Source organism: Patiria miniata, unplaced genomic scaffold (genome assembly GCF_015706575.1).
Source record: "Patiria miniata isolate m_02_andy unplaced genomic scaffold, ASM1570657v1 HiC_scaffold_15, whole genome shotgun sequence".
NCBI classification, from domain to species: Eukaryota; Metazoa; Echinodermata; class Asteroidea; order Valvatida; family Asterinidae; genus Patiria; species Patiria miniata.
The window spans coordinates 4,335,404-4,355,232 of NW_024037053.1; the positions used below are offsets into that span (position 1 = coordinate 4,335,404).

At 37.6% G+C, this 19,829-nt stretch overlaps 1 protein-coding gene across 1 annotated transcript in view; it reads right to left on the reverse strand.

Annotated features, from left to right (window-relative positions):
- Window positions 1–608: 608 nt before the first annotated feature.
- LOC119722501 (cAMP-dependent protein kinase catalytic subunit alpha-like) overlaps window positions 609–19,829 on the reverse strand; it is a 31,944-nt gene continuing 12,723 nt past the window's right edge. Inside the window, exons 2-10 of the mRNA XM_038192658.1 lie at window positions 18,702–18,763; window positions 17,809–17,937; window positions 15,454–15,552; window positions 11,796–11,878; window positions 10,168–10,294; window positions 9,941–10,036; window positions 6,777–6,899; window positions 5,998–6,162; window positions 609–5,470 (exon numbers count right to left, since the gene is read on the reverse strand). Of these exons, the coding sequence (XP_038048586.1) occupies window positions 5,345–5,470; window positions 5,998–6,162; window positions 6,777–6,899; window positions 9,941–10,036; window positions 10,168–10,294; window positions 11,796–11,878; window positions 15,454–15,552; window positions 17,809–17,937; window positions 18,702–18,763 (1,010 nt within the window). The 3' untranslated portion in view covers window positions 609–5,344. The remainder of the gene's footprint in view (window positions 5,471–5,997; window positions 6,163–6,776; window positions 6,900–9,940; window positions 10,037–10,167; window positions 10,295–11,795; window positions 11,879–15,453; window positions 15,553–17,808; window positions 17,938–18,701; window positions 18,764–19,829) is intronic.

Genomic DNA, 19,829 nt, shown 5'->3' on the forward strand with positions numbered 1-19,829 from the left:
AATAAAACAAATCTGTTGAATGTCAAGAGAAATTGTCAAACAATGATATGGCCCGAACAATTAACCAAGTGCGTTCAGTGCGAAAAAAAAATATATTAGTCTAAACGAAAGTCAACTTTCATTGAACGAAAACAACATACTCGTTTTCCAGACGATAACTCTAGAAATACCCGATGTATCGAACTGAAATAACATCTGGTAATTTGACAAGATATTATGACACAAATCTGTTGAACGTCAGGAGAAATGTCCAGAAAATTTGAATAATATAGTTCGAACAACCCAGTGCGTTCAGTGCAAAAAATACACTAGTCTGAACGAAAGTCAACTTTCATTGAACAAAAACCAACATACTCGTTTTCCAGACAATATTAAACATTCTTTTCGGTCAAAATGAAAACGGTAAGGGGTTAACCTTGTGCAAATGTATTTTAATTAAATGGTGAAGAAAATTAGATTTTTTTTTTCTAAATCATCAAACATTATTTTGGGTCAAGATAGTCTTTTTTTAATTAACCAAAATTTCTGGGTAATAATTAAATTAAATTAGGGTAAACTTGTAACAAACAGATCAAACACTAAAAAAAAAAGGTACCACACTGCACAAATATTAGTCATAGACTTTTATTTAACATCTTTGGATCCTCAAATATTAAAAAGGCATCCATTTCTGAACACAAAACTTGCAGCACTACACTGTAAATGGGCAATCTACCAGACTGACTTACGAACAAGTTGAAGTTGATGTCATCAGCGAGAATTTAACAGCATCCTCTCTGGTCGAATATAAAAACCAAACGGGCAATACTTGGAGCAGTGGTCTTGGTTGAAATACATGCCAGCAATACTTGGAAAATTGCAAAATGCACTGTACATTTCAACAGGATAATTGATTGAAAACAGGTGTTAACAATAGGTACATGTACAGAGGGAGCTGGGCCGAGTTCAGTTTTTGCAACCTAACTTAAACTGCGAGACCACGTCCATGTCGTTTTCCCTTTGATTATAAAGAAAAACTGCCATGTTCACTCTAAAAGGGAAGGCCCATGCTGCTTTATACCGGTTTGAAAAAGCAAGGCATCCTGCCAAAATTTATGAAAGATCCTTCTAGGACATCTCGAAACCACTGGCACAAAAACACAACTCAATAGAAACTGGGTAAAAGGAACTCTCAATACAATTACGAAAATTGACTACATCTACTCTACAAAAGCGACCTTTTTTTTCGTCGAATATTACAGAGCTACATGAGGTTTTACATACACGTACAGGGTTTTTTCATCTGCAGGCAACTTTCAGAAATTTGATGCAACATTCAATAATAAAAACCCAACAGATATACTCATCTTCCAGAGAACTCTGAATTTGTTTTGTTTTTATCTTACAATATCAATGAACAAGCAGACTTTTTAATACCAGCTACACATGAATTCATGGTACACAGTTCAAGTCCAATGGTTTTTGTTTTTTCTACATTTATAAATTTACAAATGAAATAGATAACACGCTGTTTTCTCTGATTTTTGAATATTTTTGTATATAACTTTTTTGTTACAAGCATTTCTTCTTTAGTTTTGGGACTTTTTTCCAAATGGTTAGAAAAATCAGTGCCCCAAGGAAACAGCAGTTTATTTTTTAATCAATTCAACAATCTTATGACAACCAACACGACTGAATTCCAAAATTATTTACATCACATCAACTTGCCCCAAATGTCACAATTTTTTTTTAAAAATGCCCCTCCTGAATTCAACTTTAAAACCTTGACAATATCAGAAGTGTATGTTAAACCACTTCTAAATCTGAATAAATGCTAATTGAACCCAGTTCCTCAAGTACAGAAATCTGATCAAAAATTATTCATCGTATTCATTTGAGTATCTGACCACCTGTCACATTCAGAACATGGAATTATGCATTCACATTAGCCAATGGGTTTCACAGTTCTAGACCCAAACAAAAATGAAAGAGGGGGCTAAAAAATAATTAATGCATAATTAAGTTTTGAGGGCCTGGTTTAGCTTTAAAATCCCTTGGGAAAAATTCAGTAAATTTACAAACTCACAGGAAGTAAATGACACGGGTGTTAGGGTTGGGACATGGGAATACAAAATATTACCCCCACTTCTAAAATGAAGCGTTTAACAGAAGACCACTTAAATAATGTTGAATTTCACTGGGATAAAGTGGGAACAAAATTCTAAAAATCAACGATCGCTAAGGGAACCCTTAATGAAGCCTTGGTGAGATATAACTTTCGTGTTTAAGATGTCTGTGTTCAGTCTATAAATTTGGGATCCAAGGTGTGACAATTTTCCTGTCCCTGTTACCTTGGTAGTTTGTAATTTGTCATTCAAGTATCATTAAGAATGATTTCATACCATTTTGTTTTTGTTGGGTAGGTAGTTTGCTATTCATAATCACTCTTGGAGGACGACTGCATTAGGGAGTGCATCAGAATTATACAATCATAGATGTCAGATGTAACAGGGACAGGGAAAAAGTGGGCCCCAGATTTACCGAATGACCCATACAACATGGGCAGAAAGACACGGTTTTTGAGAGAAACAAAATGCGTCATAATACTTGCAGCATCTTCACAGTCCCACAATATAATATCAACAATTCTGTGAAAGGTTTTGCTACACTTACTTCCTTCTTTCATCCGATTATTTCCAGATGGACCATCACCATTTTACAAAAATTAACCTAACCCCTTGAGTAATTTACTAGGAGCCTTCCTCACTCTTGCAAAATCCAACACCATGGTAAACTCAACACCCAAACTGTTGGACTCTTGATTATGGTGGTATGCCTGACCCCATGTAAAGCATAATCAGTTTACTAGTGCAGTACTCGCTCCCACAAATTCCAACAAAACATTCAGTTGGATTTTGAAGGGTTGAGCAATAGGGTCAAGAAGGCTAAAAGTAAGTGGTGGGGTACAATTTTTGAACTATGAATACTTACAATAAACATTTTGTGCTTTGTATTTTCAAAATAGGTTGATTTTTCATGACTTTGCTATGCCCCCCCCCCCCAAGAAATTTAAAATAATTCACTCTTTCCATACTTTGGACAGAGAAATTACAACTCCTCAAAAATGCTGAGAAATGTCATGGGGCTTAAAAATGAAAAATTTGTTTGCAAACAAAGATCTAGATACTGATCTTTTAAATCGTTAGTCACATCCAAAATTTCAGGGGGAAAAAAAATCTGTTTCCATGAAACTGGTGAACGGAAAAATATTCAACAACTTAACTTTCTGAATTATGGTACAATAAAGAAAAACAGATTGATGATTGTTTTTCTCTAACTTTTCTTCCCAGAAATAAACGGTTGCCAGCGAATATACTGCAAGGTAGAGAGAGAGAAACAGGTTTTTATATTCACATGGCCCTTCAAAATGAACAGCATCTATACAAACAAATTTCTGTTTACATACAAACAAACAAAAATTAATTTTACAACCCAATTTTTTTTTACAAACCAATGTATTTTAGGACTAGGCCTGGCACCATGTTATGAAGAGGTGTCAATTTTTGGTGGGTTTGTGGCTAAATAAATTTAGTAAAAATGTTCAAAACATTGGCTGTTTTGCATTTTCTGGTTTTATTTTAACTGTCTTATCGGGATTTTTCATTGGATGAGTACAGGCATGCGTGTTCAAGATTTGCCCAAATTTAGGGACTACATGCAGATTCGAATGGTCCTAGTTTACCACACAATAATCTCTATCAATCTGCACTAGAACAAAGAACAATACGATTGTCTATTTTTTTGTTTAGCCAAATTCAACAAATATTTCAAATATTTATTATTACAAAAAAAAGTTTCGTCATTAAATAAAGTCTGAGTAATGTACATGAGGTACATTTGAATGTTCTTAAAGAGGTTTTCTAAAGAATGGTCCCGCTACTAATTAAGGAAAGTACGCCCTCTTGTGGCCAGTTATGAAAAGGATCTCAAGAGTTCTATAAATGGGTTTCGACCGCACAATGAAAAAATTCAAATTTGGTTTTGAATTGTTTTGTTTTCATGCGAGGGCAATTGCCGATCCCCATCTAAAGAAAGGACGTGAAAATCTGTCCAGAAGCAAGAACGGAAAAAAAGTGAAGCATTCCTCATCTCAACATTCGCTGGAGATACTTTTACGAACAGACACATACTGCTTACGGCACAATGTGATCATATTGCACCATAATAAAACATCATACATGTAAAAAATCACACTAAAAAAAAAAATTTAAATCAATATACACACACTACTGTGTAACGTCCATGTATAATTCACCCGATCCCAACAACGCGATTTCTCATTTTTTAAAAGTGAGAATATATAATTACAATATTTTTTTGTCAACTGTTTGAACAACAAATAACCAACAGTAGTAAACAGCTAATGAGAACATAATCTTTTACTCGCATTAAACTCGACAAACATCATGAAACATGGCAGGCAGACCTATATACAATTCTCTCTCTTATATATATTTGTTTTCTTTCTTTTTTTTTATCTCGTAAGAGGAAGGCAGTATACTCTAAATTTCCAAATTTTTTGCGGATAAAAAGTGGGCGGAAAACCCCCACAAAAATTGTCAGAGCCTTTCAAATCGAAACAAAATTCTGTAATACGTGGATTGGAAAACTGACTTGAAATGCTTTGTTTTGCTGAGAACACAAGTTAATATTCAAGACTATTTACATACTAATGTCATCCAATGCTTGAACACCCTTCCCCCCATCAAGGAAATTATAAATGTTATCGGCGAGACACACCCGTTTTCAAAATGGCCTGCCAAGTCATGCATGTACTTGGAGCGACTCAAAATCAACCCAAATAAAATTTGGTTTCCCAATTTCCAAAAAAATGTGTGGACTACTTCTAACACATACCTGAAAAACGGCCTTAAAAACCACCTTCTCCTGTGCTTGTCCTCTACAAGACGGGAACAAATCCATCATCGCCTCTGCTATTTTTGCCAGATGGAAAGAATTCAACCAGTTGATTTCGAGACGGTGGATTGGGGTAGCTGTTTTCGAGTCGGACTTGTCTTCGAGAATAGCTTCATGTGTGTCCTTGTAAAACGGACTGTGGCCGATTATTCTGGTACGTATACATGTAGACTCGTCAAGCGTTTGGTTCTTGATCTCGCACTTGATACTTGATCAGTTCTGGACTGGACTTCGTTTTATCTCCGCAAATTGACTTGGGAACAAAAGCCAGCATATGTGTTGTATCAATTGAGTGCGGTGTGGTTGGATTTTTGACTGGGAGGTGTAGGGGCGAGGGGTCTCTTTTGGGGAGGAACAAGGAGGGGTTCTATAGGGGAAGGAGTCCTGGTTAGAAATCGGCAAATTCCTTGGCACATTTTTCTGAGGAGGAGATGCGAAGGACCTCTTCTTCGTAGTCGTCAAAGTTGCTGGGATCGCTGGCGCTTTTGACTTTGGGTACGAAGGGCGCTTCGACCTGTGGAAGTAAAATTGGAGGGGAAAAAATGGATTTTTGGGATTGATTACTTTGATTTGTTTTTTTAAAATAAATCTTTAGTCCAGTGTTTTAGAGCTGTACGTAGCTTTGAATTCTGGGAATTTAAGCAAAATGAAGTTTGTGGTTGGAGGTTTAAGTACTTACGTAACACAAATGACGCACATCACATGACATTTTGACTGGTAACCTGTATCCACCAAGCACAACTCAGCATATTATATTGAGCTGAGCAGCTTCATGAAATTGGCCCCTGACTAATTAAAGAAGGCAAGAGCCATTTCTGAAACTCTGGCTCCACTCCAGCTCCTGTTATTTCCAAAATTTGGCAGAAACTGAGCCTCCAAGGGTACCCAACTTTGTAGACTTGTTTGAAGTTTAAGAATACAGCTTGAATAACTTTGGCCAAGAAGGGAAGGGCGGGGAGAAAGTGAGGGGGGGGGGGAGAAAGTGAGGGCGGGACAAAGGTCAAGGGGCCTGGGGAGGGAGGGGGGATTTCATGAATGTACCTTCTTCTGATAAATTGCGATCCAGTCCGTGCTTCCAAACCACCTCGCTCCTTTGATGTCCGCGATGCCGTTCTTGAGGTTACCATAGCGTTTGGTGAGGTCCACTTGGAGTAGGTTGCGCAGCAGTTCCTTCAGGTCAGCGCTGAAGTGCGATGGGAACCGGACCTGCAGGGTACCAGTTGGGTTTAGTATTGCACAAAACACTGCTTGTGTATAAACTCTTATTCCCACAACCACCAAGACGAGGTAAACCTAATGAAGTGGTCCCAGTGCACACAATTTCTATCTGCGCACGGAGCCCCATATGTACTTCAGACACATTCACCTACATGCGCTGAAAACTCCCAAAACCTAAATTACCGTTTTCATATCAAATGTAATGAAAATGCACTTTATTCCTAATCTTTCCCCATGCTTAGCATGCAAATTCCACAATTTAATGCATGGAATATTTTATGCCGAGTCGGAAAAGGGCATGGTACAAATCTAAGTCATGTATAGTTCGCACTACACACGCGCGAACACGCATGCGTACATGGTACGTCTCGTCCATGGGGTTCTCAAAAGTGGTCAAAAAGTGCCCTCTCTTGTTTGTGCACTGAGCGCATGGGCTGGATTTAGCGCATTTGTTGTTAGTACGGGGTAATCCTATACAATAGCACTGCCCGTCTCACAAGTGACAATCGGGGAGTCAGTCAGTCAGTCAGTTAGTGGGGTAGGTGCAAAAAGGACAAAAGGTTGGCCCTCTGGGATCTGAAATACAATATCAACTGACTTACTTTCCCTGAGACGATTTTCTCGTAGATCTGAATAGGCTGGTCGGCAAAGAATGGCGGATAACCGGCCGCCATCTCGTAGATTAAGACACCCATGGCCCACCAATCAACAGCCTTGTTATATCCCTGGGAAAGAGAGAGAGATAAAGAATCTCTTAATGAGGAAGGTGTAGAACTACAAGAATGTGAATTAATTGTATGGTTTGAAATCACGGGGTTTGAAATACTGGGCCGGGTTGAGAAATGTACATGTATAAGTGTTTGTCTGGATGTGTGTAGTGGTTTCTTGTCATGTTATGTTTTCTTCACAATTTATGTCAAATGTTACACGTAGAGCTGCATTTGGGAAATTACGTAAAATCTAACGTACGTCCGACCACATGACGTACATGTACAAGGTCGTTAAGGTGGTGGTACCTTAGTTTAGTCTGTAATCGTTTTCTACTCATTAGATGTAAACAAATTAGTGATGTATCACATTCACTTTTCCAACAGCAACTCATTAAATTGTCTGACGTGTACGTCCAAATTTATGGAATTTCCCATTTGTCAAAGTCAAATTTCACAATTTTTTGAGCTTCTGTTTTTTTAAATTTTTTCAATTTCTTGGAGCTTTATTGTTATTTCTGTTTCTTAAGAATGCTTTTAAAAATGGCTAAAACCTTTTTTTTGTGCTTTTGTTTTTTGGCACAGGTCCTATAAAAAACAACAGTTCTGAGGTAGCGAATTCATTTTAGCTGCATGTGTACTTTCTCCGTTGTCGGATCTTTACCACGAGTGATTTTGTTATTCTTCCTCTTTAACAATAAAAAAAGAAAAATTAAATGCCAAACTCCATTGCATTCCTACACAAATACAACACTGGTAGTCTGCACTTTAAGATAAAAAGAAACCGAAACACACAAAATAAACACCTAGATTACATGTATAATACCAAAAAAAAATTGATACAATTAGAATAATTATCATTTTGACAATACCATTGGACAGGTAAGGTCTAAAGTTCAGGACAGTATCTGAATTGCGGGTCGATATCCTGTCCTGTATCGGCCCAGTACCAAATAAGATAACAACCCTCCCCCTGCACAAACAGTATTACCGGCGAAAACCTCGCTGTAGGAGACACGATGGGGATAGGCTAAAGAAAACAAGGGCAGTCCTACATTGCACTGCCTCTACAACCGTGTGTGGATGGATATGCACAATGCTTGCATTGATTGGTCTGTGGACTGGCTACAAGATGTCACAGCCGTTCATTATAATGTACATGTACATGTACAGTGTTGTGTGCTTATCTGGCTGTACATGTACATGGTCCGGGCATATGCAGTATGGAATAGGACACTCATATATGCACTACATTTGCATGTTTGTCCAAAGCATGATTTTCTGAGGGTGTGTGAAAAATAGGTGCATGTACATTCTGTGTCATATTTAGTTAATGTGAACCTTTAAGTCTCCTCACTGCCTAAAATGTACATACTTACATGTACACAAACTGACACTAAGACTTGTTGATAGTTTTGAGCTGGATTACATGTATAGGCTTCAAATTGACAATCTGCGCAGGAAATAATTAAATAAAATGTCCACCAGTTTTCATGTTTATGTTCAATGAACATGTTGATAGATTAACCATTTTCTGGAGTAATTATTCATTGATTGAACCGATACAAAATTCTTCCAGATATTGATGGCAATTTTCAAATGCTCTTGAACTCCTTCTAAATCACTGTTTTTCACCATTTCATTTGCCACACAATTAATACATCTACAGCTTAATGAACTACATGTACAGTAATAATGCTTGGATTTGAACAATAAAAAAAGAGAGATAAATTTGAGGTTGTCAAAGCAATTTTCAACAGGTCATGAAATATTCATGCAATCACCTCTTTCAAGAGACATTTTGTTTTTCACAAATTCATTTGGCAAACAATTCATACATGTACAGCTTAACCTCCAACATTTTGCACTTATGTTCAAATGAAGGATACCCAGCGCCTCAACCCTTCAAAATCATCCGACAGTCCTGTCTGGCTGCTTCAAAACAATGCATTCATCCCCAATCCTCCGAAATCCTCCTCTTCTTCAAACACCATTCATCCTCAATCCTCCAAAATCCTCATGTGCTGTAAAACACCTTTCATCTTCAATCCTCCAAAACCGCCATGAGGATTTTGGAGGAGTGAGGGTTAAATTAAATGTAATATTGAAGATTTGGCAACAGATGTATCCGTCAATGAAAAATAGATTCACATAAATATTTAAACAGCTGCTTCCACTGCAGAGTCTGTCCATAAATCCGAGAAACCAAAATAAACTAAACGCCGAGAGTCTGCAAGGAAATTTGGATTCAGTGTCAGTCATAGACATTTCTGAGAAGGAATTTGCATAAATTCCAAAAGCACGGTGAATCAAAACAGCTATCAGAGAATGGATGAGATCTTTAGTGATTAAAATGAAGTTCACTTATACAGTACGTATGTACGGTTGTAACCAAGTACATGTACGTCACTTACAAAAACAACCCTGTCTGTTTTGAACACCGCGATTTGTTCTTCATAAATATTAAATGCCACGTTCGTAATTACCTTACGCATCTTGGTGTTTATAAGCGAGGCCATGTCAAAATCTAAAAATGGAAGATTTATTTTGTAGCGGAAATACAGGCTGTTTATATGAATGCACATATGCTATATTTGTAAGATATTTTTGTAAAAACTGTTTCAATTTAAACTTGAGATAAATGGAATAAAAATTCCGGAGTATTTACAAGCCACTCTTTTGAAAAAAAAAAAAGTGGCCTTTGATGGAAAATACAAACAAATATATGAACAGAAGTTTTCCGTCACCAAAATGATGTCAGCTCAATATATGGACAAATTAGTCCCAGGAGTAGAATGTTCTTTTCATAAGTTCTTAGACTGCACTGAGTACACAGAGTTAGATTTTGGTTTTGGACCACTAGCTTGAACTCTGGAGGTCGTTCAAAATGGCTGCGATATTCACTCTTTCAACTGTCTCTTCCCTTTCAAACATCGACCTTTTAAAGTACTTTCATTCAAATCTTCCAAATAATTTGATCGGCAGGACTCTGGGAGACAAGTCTGAAGTGAGTGAAACTCGTTCTGTAAAGTAACAAATACAGACATTTTGTAACTAACCTTGCTGAGGATGATTTCTGGGGCGAGATATTCCGGCGTCCCGCACAACGTCCACGTACGGCCCTTCACCCTCTTGGCAAAACCAAAATCTGTTACCTGCAATGAGTAAAGAAATAGCTCGGGTCAAATTCAGAAACAATATCCCCTCAACGGAGAAACAGAGAGAGTTGGAGGAGGGGGGGAAGGCCCCACCCCTAGGTGAGAGCGTTGTTGGTTAAACGTCTTACCGAGATGTAGCCCGTTTTGTCGATGAGTATGTTCTCTGGTTTGAGATCCCTGTAGATGACGTCCAGGTAGTGTAGGTACTCAAACGCAAGGACTATTTGCGCTGCATAGAATCTTGCATGGGGTTCACTGCAGACAAAAAAAAAGTGGAAAAATGGAGAAAAAAAAATTAAAATAGTTTCAAAAATATTATTTTTTCCAATTCAGGAAAACTAACATCTGGGGCAATTTTCTTATTTCCCTTACTTATACATGTATACAGCATTTTGTGAACATGTATATTTCTGTAAAATTTCAGCCTGTTCTTGAAGCAAAGATTATTTACAAGAATTACAAAATCACTGAAGAAGAGATTGCTCAGAAAAGGCCTTGTCCTTGAAAGCAAGTGCGTCAGTAGACAGACTCGCCAATTCCAAGAAATTTGGCTCTTTGAGGTTGTGTTCTTCACGTTTTATTTCGCTTCCGTGTTTCAGCTTCCGTGTTTACCCCTGCCTAACCTGAGGAGCTGTAGTCTCCGGATATGGTCATGCTTGAAATCATTTTGCATTTTATTTTTAATTTTGTGAGTAGGCTCGAGTGGCAAAGGATCAATATGATAAAAATGCAGATTCTGGACAGCAGCGCTATTAAACTGTGAAATCTTCACCAAAATGTACTTTAACCCTCCATTGCCCTTATTAATCCGCAAGAATATGATTTTTCAGCAAAAGGAATCACATGTTTTGGGGTAAGCTACACCAAATTAACCAATATTCCCTTGTCCTCTTATTAACCAATTAAATATTCTTCAGGATTTTTTTTTTCAGAGAAAAAACAGCAACGCATAAAACCCTCCCGACCGCACTGAAAATTTCAAAATGATATTTGAAAATATTTCTGTCAAAAAGTGTATTGGGGAAAAACAAAATTGTGGAGAGTGCAATTGGCTGCAGGGGATAATAAAATGGTGATTGAAATGCCGTGCAAATGTAAACGCTGAATACGTTTTTGCTCAAACACCTGTCTGTTTATTGCGTCTTATGAGCAGAGGCTTAGATGCAGGATTTAAGCAAAGTATTTGAAAAGAAAAAATAATATATTTTAATACCAATGCAAGAGGATTATCAAAATAAGCATAGTTTCAAGCAGCTGTCAGGCAGACACAAAATTAAAAAAAAAAAAAATTAAATTTTACAATTTTTTTCTTCAAAACTTTAGAGATTACTATACAAATACATGCTTTTAATAAGACAAGATAAGTTTGCGGTAGCACCATGTGAATAAATGTCTTTTGTGAGTATGTGTGGTTCTGAAAAGAACCGGAGGGACTCAACATTGCGAACAGTATGCTCTGCCCGTCGTCAGGAGAATGAGGGATTCCTACCGCAAACTTATCTTGTCTTAGTATCTTTCCACCATGCAAACCTTCAAATCTCATCATGCTTTTAATAAACAAACATAACTTGTTTGGGGTAGAACTACAAAAATTTGTCACAACATTGCTCACTGTTAAGCAAAGTATGTAGGCAGGAAGCCTGTTTTAATATTTCAAAGCTTGAGTATCCCATACAGAGCATAATTTTCATGTACAGTGGCTCGGTGAAATTGCCCTAAAAATCCCCAGCAATCAAAGAGGAATTTATTCCGGTACCTGAACCGCCCGATTCGCCGTAAGTGTGAGAACATCTCTCCTCCGGGTATAAACTCCAGCACCATGTACAAGTTGGAGTTGTCCTAATAAACAAAACCAAAAATAAATGGAAATAATGAGTCATTCAATTAAAAACAAGGAAAACAAACTATAAAATAATTTTGTTTGTTTTTAAAGGTTCAATAATATCTAGAATACAAGAAAACTGAAAATTGCAATTTGTAAAGGAATTGCATAAAGAAGATTTTAAGCAATGATACATGGAACGTCTTGACAATGTACATGTACTTGCAGTATTAAATGTACATGTGTGTAAACATCAACTTGTTCTCATGGAAAATGCCGTTCTTGAATTCCAAGAAATGATGGCCCTGAAATTTATTCTCTGAGTTTGCACACATAAAGACGATTTTTATTTGGATACATTTTCCCTTCCACCAAATGTATAATGCATGGTAAATTTCAGGTGCATTAACATAAGCGGAATGTTCAATGTACATGTACATGTACACGTAGCGTTCATTCATTTTATCACTATTTAGAAGTGCATGTATGTGTACACAGTATATGGGGAAATAAACAGAAGCGCCCATATACATGTACATGTCATGCAATTACCGATGCCCTACATTATCAAGATCACCAAGGACAACCGTAATAACATCTTATGCACTCGTCAGAGCGGATAGATTCAACAGCTCTTGCATCCAAGTGATGCCTAATTATTAATTTCCAACGCAACATGTCGTTCTCGACTCCTACGGTTTACATTTACCAGATAAAGCGAGGATGTAATTCACGGGGGATGCATTAATGGAAGTCTAGAATCTTTTTTTTTTAAATTTGGCCTGACTGTTCATGCAAATTCATAACGACAGTTCTCAGAAGACCCCCACAAGGCTCATTCATCGGGCGACAAGTGCGAAGGCGACGGAGAAGATGGGGTGTGGAGACGGTTACTATGGGCCGAGGTTGCCCTGGCGATGTCAGATAAACGACGATGCAATCGACGCGGGCGGATGGCATCACCGACGCCGGGGTATTAAAGACCACTTTTCATGTATGCTGAAAGATTTTTTTTTTTTAATGATGAAAAGGAGTGACTTCCTTAGTATACCCAAAAAAAAAAAAAAAAAAGCCCGTCACCAGAAATTTGATTAAAATGGCCTTCGGACTGGCAAGAATGCGACGTTAAAAATTCCCCGAAGCAAATATTTAGAAATTAAGCCACGGGTAATTCGATTTCACTCCTCATTTTCAGGAAAATCTGTCAGCCAGTTTGCGTGGCAAACTGAGTAATATAATCATGTCTATGAGCATAATCAGTGGGCATGTGTTGTTTTCAACACTACTTATACAAACTGACATTTGATCACGAGATGCACCATATTAAGTGATCTACATGTATAAAATGAACATATTACATTTTTCGGAACAGTCTCTTTCAATCAAACTGGCCTGTATTTTATCAATTTGGGCTTCACTTACAACGTATCCAATGAGTCTATGTACGTGTATATAATTAGCCCTATGTTAGAGCTGGGACATCGCTGTGATTTAATTACCATTAGTCAATGGCCAGTACTGTCAGGTTTTCAATAAATGGCGGCACGCATGGCCAGCCATCCATGTCGTTTGTAATGCTGCCTCCTGTACAATGTATCGGTACATGTACGTCCAAGAAAAATCTCTTCACACAATGCTGAGGCAACAACATTTGTGATATCCTTGTTGCACATACCTATTGATGGCAACCAAGGCAGTGAGGCCATTTACATTTCTACATAGTTAATATGAATTCTCACCAATTTTTAATTATCAAACCATTAAAAACATACATTTTAAACAATAACAACAAATCATACAATGTCATAATAGCAACCTTAGTGCCACATTATAAACAAGTTGTAGTAATGTGCGATGTCTCAAATGAATTTTCACGTTACAATGATCAGAAAAAGTATTTCAGATCAGCAATCGACCACAACTCTTGCATACTGTGCTGCAAGAATGTGCAGTAGTGATACCTATTAGAAGAATAAAGTTTACGTCCATCGTATTGCAAGAAACAACTGACGGACAAATGCCATGCTAACGACAGTGAACCCCGACAACTGTCTAATTTATACAATGTGCGTCATTACTGTGATCCTCAAAAGCTTCATAATGTCTTCTTGTAATAAGATACACGTACACACAGTGCACCATGTACATGTACAGTATAGCATTACCATGTACAAAGTGGGATACCTCAAGCCATATTAACATTAAAGGCATGCTTGTAATTCAAGTTCTCCAATAAAAGTCTAGTTAAGGACTCCTCTACATGTCCAAGATCTCTTTAGATCTTACACATTTTCATCATTCGAAAATGACTTATAAAATGCGGCCTCCTTAATCCTCCTTTCCCTGTAATTTTTCAAGAAATCCAGGAAATAGATTTTTTCCTTGTTTTTTGATTCATAAAAGATCACTATTTTTGAAAGATAAAAAGTATCTACAACACTCTCCTAAGTGCTCTCCTTTAACCATTTTGTTTTTGCCTATTTCCCCAAAATTATTGCCAATCATCACTGATCATGTTATTAATATTGATTGCCATTTACTTTATTTATGTATTTATTGCCATATTTGTTGTAATTTATTTCAGTTATAATTATTGCCATTTATTTAAATATTTACTGCATAATTAATTGGATTAATAGCAAGCTTTTGAAACATGTTTTGGAAAGTAGTGGAAGTCTTCCAAGAACAAGGAATATATTTTATTTTTGAAGTGAATGAAGTTCATGGACCTGTGACCGTGCATAAACAACGAGGTGTGATTAGGGCGGCAAAAAATAGAGGAAATATTCACTCAAGCGGGAACGTGATTAGAGCGGTTTGGACACGTGCGTTCGTTTGCACGTGACCACGGTTCTCGGTCTTTACCCCCTAGGGCATGATCTGAGGAGAAGGGGCCTCTCAAGTTAAAGATTTTTATCAGTCGCCGGAGCCATTTCTCTGAAGCTACGGAAAGAGAGGGGTTTTTTGGGGGGGAGGGGGGGGGGGGAATAATCCAAGGTCAGTGACCTATTAAGGGTCAGATGATTTCATTAAGTCAGTAGTGCAATGGTTCGTTGGACAGGGAGGAAGGTTCAATCACTACAGGTGTGCCCTTTTGGTCAATATAGCTGAACACCTTCGATTTTTGTTAAATTTGTCCCTTTTTTCCCAATTCTCTTATATGTATGATTCTTCATATTCAGGGCCAAATTTCATAGCGCTGCTTAACAGTTAGCAGAAAAATTGTGCTTACTATAGCAGAAAATTGTGCTAACCTTAAGCACTCTTTCATGGAGTGGATGTGCTAAGGTCTACGCGCATGGAGATTTATATTGTTACGTCACTGGTTTAAGAAACTTTTTCCTATGAGGTAAGCGTGCCTTTTGCTGTGCTTACTGCTTACGGTCTCCATGAAATAAACGGAGGCTCTGTAAGCAGAAAATCGTGTGCTTAGCGCCATGAAATTGGGCCCTGATCACTTTATTCAATAAGAAGATCACAGCGTCCGTTTCTTTCTCAATATCAACAATTAGCCGATGAAGGTGATTTATGTTGCTAAACAAGTTTAATTTCTTTATTTTTTTACAAATTTTGGTAAAGAAATGGTTCTTACCTTGAAGTGAAACTCTAAGCTAACAAGGAAGGGGAAGCTGATGGATTGTAAGATCTTCTTCTCGTTCAGCGTGTGTTCTACTTGCTTCAACTTCACAACCTGCGACGGGGAAAAAACACCATTTAAAAAAGTGAGATCTATCTGGACCTCTGCATTTTACGGTACGAAGCATCCAGACTTGTATGACTCATGACTCGGACTCGAGTCCGCCTCGAGTCCCATTTTCTGTGACTCGGACTCGAGTCATGATGACAAATGACTTGGACTCAGACTCGATCCTGCAGACTCAGACTCGACCTGCGTGACTCGGGACTCGAACTAAAGAGAGGTGACTCAGACTCGGACTCGATGTTCAGTGACTCGAACACAAATCTGGAAGCATCAGCCAAAGGCTGACACTGTGAGGCAAACTAATGACTCAGTTTAAATTATATTTTTTTGTATCCTTAGAGGTTTAAAATTAACATCAACATACATGACACTTTTAAACAATGTACATGGACATGTACTTCATAAAACGACAAGTCTCATAAAATGTAAAGTCAATGTCAATTTAGGACACAAACAGTTTAACTTCCTTTTTTTCTCAAAAATGTTAATAGGAAAAGGCACTGGACTTCAACACAGGGTGAAAAGTAAAATCTTATAAAAAAAAAAAATTAAATGCATTTTCTCAGTTGTTCTGAGGTGTGCACAATTTTTCTTTTCATGTCCAGATGATGGAATATCGTGAATGATTGCCAGATACAGCTAGAAACTTCCGAGTGGCCAAAATTTCAATTTCTGCCTTGATTTATATTTTAGTTCTCATTTGCTGACATGTACATTCCGCAACAACTGAGAATACTTCAATATCAATGCCAATTGAAAAAGGAACTTCCTTCTTGTAAAAAATCTCCTGAATAGAGCTTCGGTTTATTGTACCAGTACCTTTCGAAAAACCTATTGATTAGGTAATCTTTGTTGCGCTGTACGCATCATTCACTATTCATGACTGATCAAAGAGAGACATGCCACCGTGGGGAAAGCATTCTCCGACAGCCTTTTGCCTAAATGGCCTTTCCAATCGGGCTACGCTTCGCTTGACACGCTGGCTGATTAGTGACTGGCGCTCCTGACCTAAAAATAGCCGGCGCCTTAAAGGGGCAACGCTCTGCCTTCATCATTTTGGAATGACAAGGGGCTGAGTTTCATGGACAGGCTATGCAGAATAAATATTGCTTATCAAATTCTGATACTACAGATAATGTACATTTGCTTTGGCTGTAATTTTCAGAAATGGGTGGATTTGGGAGTAAATATTTTATAGCAAATATTGTTACACTGACCTGTTTAAAGTTTTGGTTCATAGATGCTGGAAAAACCACCCAAAAAATACTGTTCTCGTAACCTGGTTCCCTGACCCTACTTCAGACCAAAAATATTAATTTATAGATGTCAGGGAATTGTCAGGTCAGGGAATCCGGACTAGCTGGCTTGCACCCGTTCACGGATGTGTAACCGATTGCAAACAGAATGTGGAATAACTAAATTTGGTAAATTGGGGGCAGTATTCGGAAGTGTCAGTTTTTTCCAGCGATGGTGCAGCCACTTCCCATCGACCCAAGGTTGTGCTATTTCCAGCTGGAGCCAAATAATTCCGACATAGCCTTAGATTAGCCCCCAAAATAATAGTTCTGCTTCCGTTTACCTTGCCTACCCTATTTTGACAGCCCTACGCTAATTTTTGTTGGGGGAAAAATGAGAAAAACAACCCCAAAATCATCAATTACTTCCTTTTACCCTTGAATACATGCAGACACCTCCATATGATCGTACACAAACAAAAATTGTCCCCCCCCCCCCCAAAAAAATTTCCCTACCTACATTTACCGACCCTACATTGTGTTTTCAAATGCCATGTAATCGGAAGCAGAACGATATTTTTTTGGCCTTTATACGAACCTGCCCAACTCCATCAAAATCCATCCCTCATTTTGGTGGATTTTGGGGGACTTGGTTCTGCAGGCCTAGTTTGAAAAAATGATGGAGTATGATGGACTTGGGCCTGGAGGCCTAAAGCAAAGCAGGCATTGGAAGCAGTGTGATTGATGGATTTTGGCAGACTTGGTCCAGTACTTAGTAAAAGACAGTAGGAGTTAAGGTCAACCAGTTTTTGCTGAGTAGATATTTTATTCGCTTAGCATTTCTTTTTTACTTTTGACAGCTTCATGAATTTTCTTTTGCTGAGTAGAAATATTATGCGCTTAGCATTTCTTCTATACTTTGACAGCTTCATGAAGTTGTTCTCTTGTGCTTACTGAAGGATAAGATATTGAGATGGAAGGGGGGTTTAAGGTAAATTTGTTTCCATACCTTTTGTTTGTCGAGGATCTTCATTGCAAAAAAATTACCGGTGGCTTTGTGCTTGACCAGCATGACTCTGCCAAAGGAGCCAGTTCCTAAGGTTTTTAATCGCTCAAAGTCGTCTAGACATGCTGTGTTCTGCAGGAGAAACAGAAAACAAGAACCAAAAACCATTATGAGATGGGGCTTCAAAATATTCTTCTTTTTTTTTAACTTATCAATTTTAACAATCTGGAAAATGTGTTACTCATTTGGAAATGGTTAAAATGGTCTTTCGTGAAAATACTTTTTAAGATACAAAGTGTGCCAATAAAAGTGCAACATTCAGAAAACAAATAAGTAAAACTGTTTAATGTTTTTTCTTCTCCAATGAAATTATATATTACATTAAAGCCCGACTACATTTACATGTATTTCTCTATCCACTCCGAGTCCTTTTTACCCCATTCCATTTGGGTCCCTAGATCCAGAAACACAATCAATCAAGTGAAAGGGTGTAAATTTTACTTGGGCCACTCTCACCTGGACTGGGTTAAGCATTGAATAGGCATTGAATAGGTATTGGATTGGTGACATCACATGTGAAAGTGGCCCAAGTAAAATGTACACCCTTTCACTTGATTGACTGTATTTCTGGATCTAGGGACCCAAATGGAATGGGGTAAAAGGAGTGGATTGAGAAGAAGTCAGGCTTTAATGTAATATATCATTTCATAAAAATAAAAAAAAAACAATTTTTACTATTTTTCTGGATGGTGCACTCTGTATATAAATCACATTATATTTAGTGCGCGTGAACTAGCTTAAGTGTTGGGTAACAGAATGTACTTCAAGCACTCTTGTTACTAGCTTAGACAGCGCCCTCTAGTGCATGCCTAAGCCCATCAGGTTGTTGTACTCACTTGTGTAGGGGTGTCCCATTTCTTCTGACATTCCTCTTTTGCTTGCGCTAGGAAGTTTTTCACTGTAAACAAAAATGGAGTAAAAGGTAAACGATTAATACTTTGCTAATTCCTGTTTTGCAGCAGCTTCGCGAAATACACGTAGGCCCTAATTCAAATGGGCAATGAATGTTATCGACAAATCTGAGAGCTTTCAATTCGTCTTAAATTATATGTTAAATAACAACTTTGATCAACTAGTGTCCCTGTTTATGCATCCGTAAGAATATCAGTTTGAGTGAAAAACAAAATTGAGTTGGCATACACACAAAACATCGTTTCCAAAATCTAAATCTCACGTGAAAAAAATAGCCGTTTGTTTATTTTTTTTTTTTTTTAATAGCGCTGCTTATATATTGAACCATGTTATAGCAGATACCTTGAATGGTTTATAGACTTTCCACTGCAAAATAAAATGTGGATTTGAAAAAACTTTGGGTGTTGATCAGTCCATTTCTCATTATCAATTCACATTGAAATCAGGCTCTTAATTTTTTGGAATGAAATTGACAACCCAGGATTTTCTTCTTCTTAGATATCAGGAATTGTGTGTGAACTTTTGTGAAACTGTAGACAACTTTAGGTTTTTGAAAATTTATTAATAAAACTTTATAATAAGTGGGATGATAACGTAGGAATATGCATGGAACAGGCACATGACTGTGGAATTTTGGCATTCATTTTCTCGTCAGGTTTGGTGATACGACTAGCGATGTCGATGTCCATGCTCTGTCATGAATGCATGCAAGCAGAACGAGTGAATTATCTACTAATTACTGGTACGAACTATGAGCTAAATACGGTATGCCCTTGCATGCTAATGCACAAGGTATCAAAAGAACATCGCTATGAAATGTGGCATGCTTTTTGACAAATGAGCTCTTAGTACACAAATGGAAAGTAAAGTATAGCATAATGAAAGGTCCATATCACTTGCTAAGTTAAGTCCTTCAGAAACACGACTACATATATATGAAGAAGTCTTTTTTTTCCCACCGCATGTAGACGACTTTGAATGTATGTGTTTTAACCTTCAATGCCCAACATGCAAGTTTTATATTCACACAAAAAAAATCCAGTAAATACTAC